At 37.5% G+C, this 8,364-nt stretch overlaps 1 protein-coding gene across 3 annotated transcripts in view; it reads right to left on the bottom strand.

Moving 5' to 3' along the window:
- The window catches only part of Ccdc122 (coiled-coil domain containing 122), a 92,711-nt gene that overhangs the window by 76,519 nt on the left and 7,828 nt on the right, over window positions 1–8,364 (bottom strand). For all 3 annotated transcript variants that reach the window (XM_029556976.1, XM_029556975.1, XM_029556977.1), the window contains exons 2-3: window positions 4,572–4,667; window positions 3,964–4,079 (exon numbers count right to left, since the gene is read on the bottom strand). In XM_029556976.1, coding sequence (XP_029412836.1) covers window positions 3,964–4,079; window positions 4,572–4,617 — 162 coding nt within the window. In that variant the 5' untranslated portion in view covers window positions 4,618–4,667. The remainder of the gene's footprint in view (window positions 1–3,963; window positions 4,080–4,571; window positions 4,668–8,364) is intronic.

The following is an 8,364-nucleotide window of genomic DNA, read 5'->3' as shown; positions in this document are numbered from 1 at the left end:
CACCCATCCACCCCCCCACCCCCCCACCCCCCCCCACATTTCTGAAGTGGTCTAAATCAGCATATCAAAGAGATATTTGCATATCCATGTTTATAGCTGCACTGTTCACAATAGTCAAGAAATGGAACCAGCCTGGTATCCATCAACTGATGAATGAGTAAAGAAAATATAGTACATCTGCACAATGGAATTTTATGCAGACATAATGAAAAATGAAATCATGATACTTGTAGGAAACTGGAAATCATTATGCTGGATGAAGTAAGCCAGCCTCACAAAAACAAATGGCACAATGCCATGTTTTCTCTCATATGAGGAACATACATGTTTGTGTGTATATCTGGAGATGTGTTTTGTCAGTCATGAAACTAGAATGGGGATCATGAGCAAGGAGGAAGTCATCTTAAGGGAGGTGGGAAATAGAGAGGTAATGGAATACATGTACAAGGAAAGCAGAAGTGGGGACTAACTGGGAGAAGGAAGGAAGCCTTCTGGAGGGGGGAGGGGCTGTAGGGAGGGCAGTGGGATTTGGGGAATGATGAATAAATGGGTACTGGCTGGTCGTAAGACAATGTAAGTTGGTCTTAACTTGGTTGACAGAGATGTCTGACTTTGTTTTGTATGTATTATATGCCAGTGGGCCAGCCCAGGCAGATCTTTCTTATGATAATTCCAGACACAGAAACATGGAAACTAAGCTATGTAATAGCATTTTAAAGCTTTGCTTGAGTCACCTCTGCTAACACTACAGCTAGTCACGTGATCAGATTCAGAATCAAGAGGTGAATGTATGTCCACCCATGATGGGAACACATCATAATTGTTATAAATGACAAAGAAAGCAGGCTCTTTGAAAGGAACTGGCATAAAATTACCTTTCAGAATGGGCTTTATTACTCCCATGCTCATGGCCATAAGCCAGCCATGATGAGGCTCTTAGTAAAAGAGCATTAGCAGAGATATAACATCACAGCTATAGACAGCCCTGAGTGGCCCTGAGGAGACAACCAGGAGCCTCTCAGGTCCCTTGCTTCCCTTCAGATCCTAAGTACAAGGAAATTTCTCTGTCTTATTAGAGACTTTTTTTTTGGTGGTGGAGTTAGGCAAGTTCCATATCACCTGGCCTAGCCTTGCCTGATCTGGCCTATGTGTTAGATGTCAGGAAGGCATTGATAAAAGGTATAAGTCAAGGCTGTCCTTGGTTTAGTTCCTTCCTACTTATGGAGATTTATAATTATTGATTCATCTAACTTAAAATTCCCAGCCCCAGGCTGGGACGACGGCTCAGTAGGAACTTTACTTCCTTCAACTGGAAAAGAGACCAGTTGTCCTCTGATCCTCACATGAGTACTATGGAATGCCCATGTCCACACTTACACATACAAACACAAATAATAAATAAAAATGCTAAAAATTCTTTGCCCTTCGCTATTACCTGCTGGGTTTCTGTCTTTCACATTTGACTGCTATTATTCCTCAGAACAGTCTTTGTGAAATCAAAACAAAAAAGGAAGCAGTCACACTCCACCCCATTACCTTCTACATATTGCCTTACAGCATTTCCTCTGAAATGCATCAATCTCTGGAATTATTTTCCTTTTATCTGTTTGTTTACAGCTTTCTTCCCAGACTAGAATGTAAGCACTATGACTGCAAGAACTTTGTCCATCTTCTTCATCATCACCTTACTAACTCTTCTAAAATATTTTACTATTTTTATTTTTTATGTGTATGAGTGTACTGCCTGCATATATGTACATGCACCAGTGTCATGCAATACCCAGTCAGAAGAGGGTGTCAGAGTTATGGACAATTGTTAGCCACCATGTGGGTGCTGGGAATCAAACCCAGGTCCTTGGCAAGAGCAATGAGTGCTCTTAACTGCTGAGCCATCTCTCCAGCCCACATCTTACTAACTCTTAAATCGGTACCTAGAACAAAGTGATGATCAATAAATACTTATGAAATCAGGGATACATACATAATGGTAAGAAAAGGGAGAGATATTCTCCTGGCTACATCAAGTCACCAACAATTCAGATATTAACTCCATACAACATTTGCACCAATTTGGTGATTATATTTTGTTACTGGGTTAGTATCTTTTTCTTTTGATTCATTTCTACCCTTACATTAGAAATATATTGTTACTAGTACTGCTCCTATTTTTCCCTCTCTCTCATCTGCTTTCCTTTTTATGTTTACAGCTTTATTGAGACCAAATTGAGGTCAGCAAATTCCACCTATTTAAAATTGCATTTAAGCTTATTTATTTATTTATTTATTTATTATTTATTTATTTATTTGTGTGTGTGAGAGACAGACAGACAGAAACAGAGAGAGAGAATGTATGCATGTTCTGGCATGCATGGGCAGGTCAAAGAACAACTCTAAAAAGTTGGTTCTCTCCTTCCACTGTGGGTTCCTGAAATAAAACTCAAGATGTCAGCTTCCACTGTACCCAGTGAGCCATCTTGCTGGCACCAAATTCTGTCACTTTTCATACGCTCTGAGGCCATCACTACAATTAAGATAAAAAATATATCCATTTCCAACAAAAGTTTCCTTCTGACATTATTTTTGTATTATATTCTATTATGGAAATTTTTTTTAGAAGTGACTAATGGGGCTGGAGAGATGGCTCAGCAGTTAAGAGCACTGTCTGCTTTTGCAGAGGACGTGGGTTTGATTCCCAGCACTCATGAGGCATCTAGCAACCATCCATAACTCCAATTCCAGGGTATCCAATGCCCTCTTCTAACCTCCATGGGCACTGTATGGCATGAATGCACTTATATACATACAGGCAATACACTCAGCACATAAAACAAAAATAATAATAAAATATTTTTTAAAAGGGAGTAGCAATAGAAATAGGTATAAGAAATCTATACTACCACATTAATATAATTACCATCCTTGTATGTCTGCTAATGCATTAATGCTTAAGTCAATGTCAAAATCAAGGCCTATACTTTTACTGGGGCCTCTAATATGGTATTTTATACATCTTTATAAGTTCACGCTAATGCTTATAAAACCCTTGTAGCCAAGTAATATTAGCTCTAATTTATAAATGAGGAAAAAGATGCACAGACAAACTTAACTGTAGAGCTGAAATTTGCAAACCTGGCCTTCCAAACGAGGCAGTTCACTCCCACAGCCCATTTTTTTCTTTTCTATGATGTAGTTAATAACAATCTTTGCCCTGTTTTCATTTCTCTAGTCATAGTCATAGATGGCAGCTGTGTTTAATTATGCTGCATACAAAGATTGAGATGGGCTCCCACTCTCCCTGAAGGGGGTTAGAATGCACTGTGAAGAGGAGATAGCACAGAGGGTGGCCACTGAAATGCTCATTCATATCTAATCATTCACAAGCCATGGCTTTACTGGTTTTCTTGAATTCATGGTTTTAGGGGAAAAAACTAACATGGGGTAAATTTAAAATGATTCTATGTGACATGTTGGGTTTTATATACTTAAACACTACAGTTGCAATGACTTTGTTGCTACAATGACACTGTATGGGAGTAAGCCTAGAACACTGTATGATTCTACTTAAGGAGAACAGAATAATCTAGGGAATACATACAAATTGAAAATGAATCACACAATCGAATCTTTTTGTTTTGCTGGGGGAGTGTGTAAAGGTGCACATGCATGAGTGTGTGCATGAATGTGGAATTCAGAGGACAACCTCAGCTGTCATTCTTCAGTGCCACTGACTTCATTGATCTGGAGCTTGCTAAGTAGGCTAGGCTGGCTGGTCAGGGAGTCCAGGGATCTGCCTTTCTCCACCTTCTCAGGCACAACCATGAGGGTTCTGGGGATGGGACGCAGGATCTCCTGCTTGCTGTGCAGAACAGATATCAGCCCAGACTCTATTTCTTATAAGTTGGCTTTCAATAAAAATTCGAAAGAAAATTAGAGACATTTAAAAGTGTATATGAAATTGGTTACCTGCAAATGGAACAGAACTTTTTTATGCTTCTCTAGTTCTGATCTTTGCAACTGTTGTTGTTTGGCAACTTGCTCCACAGCATCAGTTAATGAAGACTTGTCTTCTTTGCTCATAGCTAGACAAAAGAATAATTTAATAAAAATTAAGTGTAGACACCTTAAGAAAGTTGCATTTCTTTATACAAGGCATTTAAAAAAAATTTTTCTCATAAGTAGCTGGATTTAGGATTGGTAGTCTCCTTTTTCTGACTCTAAGCAAAATCAAGACCCAAAGCAATAGTAATGGCAGTTCAAAGTTGCTTACTGTGATATTAATCCTGTTCCTTTATGGGACAGTATAAATATTTTGACTCTTTTAATTTTTTAATTTAGACAACTTGCACATATATTAAAAGTACAGTGTTACCATAACAAGCAAAAGCAATTTTAGTTGAATTTTCATTATAAGCCTGTTTTTAAAGTTGTTATCTACACACTCTCAATGTCTCTTCCTGCTGAAATGACCGCTTCCTTCTGCTCTAACTTGCTACCATTTTAGCAAGATTACTCTAGTTTTTTGTTGCTTCTGCTGCTAATCTTTCAACTGTTTATTAAGACTGCTTCCTTACCTTCTTTAGAAATGTCTTCATTCTTCCCTTCTTTGTCCCCTGACATTCTCTTTGTCTACTAGTTCTTTCCCCTGGTTTAGTTCACCTTCTTTATTCCTATAAAACAATCTACATTGGTAATGTTTAATTTTCCTTGTTACATATTTATGACCCTGATGGTTGTTTTATTAAATACATTGTATGAATGTTAAGGACATTTCACCATTAACACCAATAATTAAAATATAGAGGTTAAAGCCGGGCATGGTGGCACACACCTTTAATCCTAGCACTCAGGAGGCAGAGTCAGGCGGATCTCTGTGAGGTCAAGGCCAGCCTGGTCTACATAGTGAGTTCCAGGACTCTGTAGCTGGGGCTACAGAGAGACCCTGTCTCAAAAAGACCAAAAAAAAAAAAAAATTACAGTGGTTAAGTAGGATTTTGGAAGGAAAGTAAAACTACATTTGAATCTTGGTTCTCTTGCTTTTCAACTGTTAGGACCTTGAATAAATTTTTCCTTTTATCCGTGTAGATCTGTGAAGCCTCACAGGTGAAGTAATAACTAAATATAACATAATCTTGTATATAATACATAAATGCAGTACTTAACATATGCTGAGTAGCTATTATGGATTAATAGCAGGAATATCCAGTATTGTGTTGAAACAGATTTTGAAACAATAACCAGCAGATGTGAGAATTGATTCTAAGACTATTTAGTAATTTCTTCCATAGGTACAAAATATGCAGATAGTACTTCAATCCAGTGTTATTTTGACCAGGGTAGGTCCTAAGTAGGTTTAAAATCATATTTATCTATCCTTTATTTGGGAGTAACTGATAAGATGAAGGTATTGATGTTTTTCTCCATTGAAAAATGAGGAGAGAATTATGCTAACCCAGGAGTGCTCACTTGACAGAGTCAAAGGTGCTGCTGGCATTAGGAAAAAATAGCATCTGAATTTTCCTGTCCAGAGGAAATGACTTTTGTGATTAATAAAATGGATTCAATGTAGGTAAATACTTTTGAGTTTGGCAGCTACAATCTCCCATTTAACATTTGTGCATAAGGATTTGTCTAGTTGACAGTGAGCAAAAAAACAAAATATTTATAGAATATATAACTCTTCCCAAATTATACTAAAGTGACTGCAAACTTTGCAAGACACAAAAAAATGAAATATCCTAAAAGTAAGGCACATGTAAGGAAGTCTCCACAGAGAATTCTGTAAAAATCACTAAGAATATTTCCTCAGCACACTCACACAAAAGTCACATGGACTTTCAAAACTAGAAGGACTGAACTAGAATATAAACAAAAGTAAAACAAAACTAAGCTGTGTCCCAGGTAAAGAGACTGAAATCTACCTAGAAATAGTTTATCAAGCTAAACAAATCTTTAGTTAGCATATTATCATAATCACATGTGAATTATTATTTTCCATTTCTTGTTTATGCCAATGTTCTATGTCCATCCCTCATCACATGCAGAACTATCTCAGATTAGTGATAATGAATTCAAATCCTATATCCTATAGCATATTTGTTTAGTTTTATAGTCACAGCTTCATCCTTAATTTCACTTGCCTGCCTTGAAAACGCATGCTATACATTGAGTCAATTCTTTCCATTGATTGCAGTGATAAATGGCTTCTTTTTTCATGTCTACTTTGTTTTGGATACTAAGTACTTTAGATTTTTTAAAAGCAGTATGTGTAATATTTATTCTGTGCCGGGTAGTGCTCTAAGTATTTTAGATAAATGAATTCATTTAACTGTATGAGGTAGACACTGACAGAAAAGCCCAATGAAGCACAAACAGATCAAGGAAGAGTATGATGGCTTTTAAGGGAAGAAGTGTGTCTTTATGTTTCACTTCAGAATGAAACTAAATTGTTACTTTAATTTCCTCTTTCTTCTGGTGCTGGGCCTTGTGCGTGCTAAGGACATATTCTACCACTGAACTTCTTTTCTATTCACTCTACCACCATCCAGTTTTCTTGTGTGAGTTACTATTTCATCCAATGGCTTCAACGTGACAATGTGCATTATTCAGTAGGGAACCCAATGAGTTCTTCATGCTCCAAATTGCTGCTAGGTCAGTAATCTTCCTGGCGAGTCCAATCTCTCCTCCAGATCAAGGCCACTTGTATAGTCTTCCTGAAATGGGGCACTGTTCCCCTTATATTCCATATTTCTGCTAACCTTGGTCTCTAGGAGAAGCCTGCAGACTGTTAGATCACTCCTACCTATGAGCTTGGCAAGTCCTTAATGCGATGCTGTTACACTCCCCAACTCATCCTTTGTCATCTTTGAAACTCAAGGTTCATCTTCAGCAGTCTTCAACCTCTTGTGTGAACTTGCTCTTTTCTTTTTTGCTTTAATTGAAATCCAAAAATACTGCTGCTTCATCAAGTCACTAAGTCTAGAAGTGAGGCATTTTTCTATTTCTCATTACCATTTTCGTATGCTGTATTCTTCTATATGCCAATTGCATTTCCTTTTTTTCCCCTTTGGACATATACTCATGAGTGGGAGTGCTGGGTCTTAAGTAGTTTCATTTTTTAGTTTTTTGAGGTACCCCCATTCTGGGTCCATTTTGGCTGTACTAATTTACAACCAGGTATCAGAGTTCCCATTTCTCCACAGCCTCCTTAGCACTAATGGTATACAGCAACTTCCTCTAAGATAAAGATATTCTGTCTTGGAGAAGCTCCTTAACAATCAGGATGTGTGGTGGCACAAGCCTTTAATTCCAGCATTCAGGAGGCAGAGGCAAATCCTAGCCAGCTGTAGCTACAGAGAGACCCTGTCTAAAAAAAAAAAAAAAAAAAAAAAAAAAAAAAAATAAGGAAAGAAAACGTTTCTAGTTTCTTTGAGTAAATGCCATCAAACTAAGCCTCACCCGTCCTCACTGTTAAACTCACTTCTGGAGTTCCCCTCCTCACTCCTAGATCAGGGCACATAACCTACCATTTGTCTATCATTATTTCTTTTTTATTTCTTTGAAATTTCAACATCCACAGAGGTAGTATACCATATGCCTTGGCCTCTCAGTTTCTTGACATCTCTCACATCTCTCATCCATTCTCCCCAACCACCTGCAGGTTATAGCAATACCTTATACATTAACTCAGCTACTTTTACATTTTTGAGTTCATTCCATCTAGACTGTGACTCTAAGAGCTATCTAGTCATACCAGTACTCCTAATCCATTAATGTTCCTACTTTTCATCATTCCTCGGTCCCTCAAAAATTATCTCTTTACAAAGAATGAAAAAAGCAAAACAAAACAAACAACAAAAGAAACCCAACAGAATGCAAAGGTTACTTTGCGCTCATTGTCAATTCTCTTATATTTATTTCCCTATTTCCTGGTAAAACCTCAAACAGTTGTTACACTTACATTCCAGTGACTTGAAAGGCTTTAAAAGAGACACACAACAGTACTGCAGTCTCACTGTAAATTCAAGATAATTTGTGTTTCCTGGGTCCTTGACTACGGCCCTTAGATCCACAAATCTCATAGATGGTTATTCCACTCCTCCTGTCTTCAAATCTGCCTTATCTCTTTTCTTCTTATCTTTCAGTTGATAATCTACCTGCTTATTTAACTAATAGCTGAGAATATCAGAGATGTTGGTGAATTACTCATCTACCAGTCTTTCTCTACCTGTACTTAGATATTAGTGTACCTTTTTCTTATACTAACAGTGTCCGTGTCCTGTGGAACGCTAATCCTCTGCTGTGCCCTCTTTTCTCACATTTTCAAAAACCTTACTTACTCTTTGAATGTTGCCTCAACATAATTTG

Source organism: Nannospalax galili, unplaced genomic scaffold, assembly GCF_000622305.1.
Source record: "Nannospalax galili isolate Female #2095 unplaced genomic scaffold, S.galili_v1.0 scaffold386, whole genome shotgun sequence".
NCBI lineage: Eukaryota > Metazoa > Chordata > Mammalia > Rodentia > Spalacidae > Nannospalax > Nannospalax galili.
This window is presented reverse-complemented; position numbering and strand designations above follow the sequence as displayed.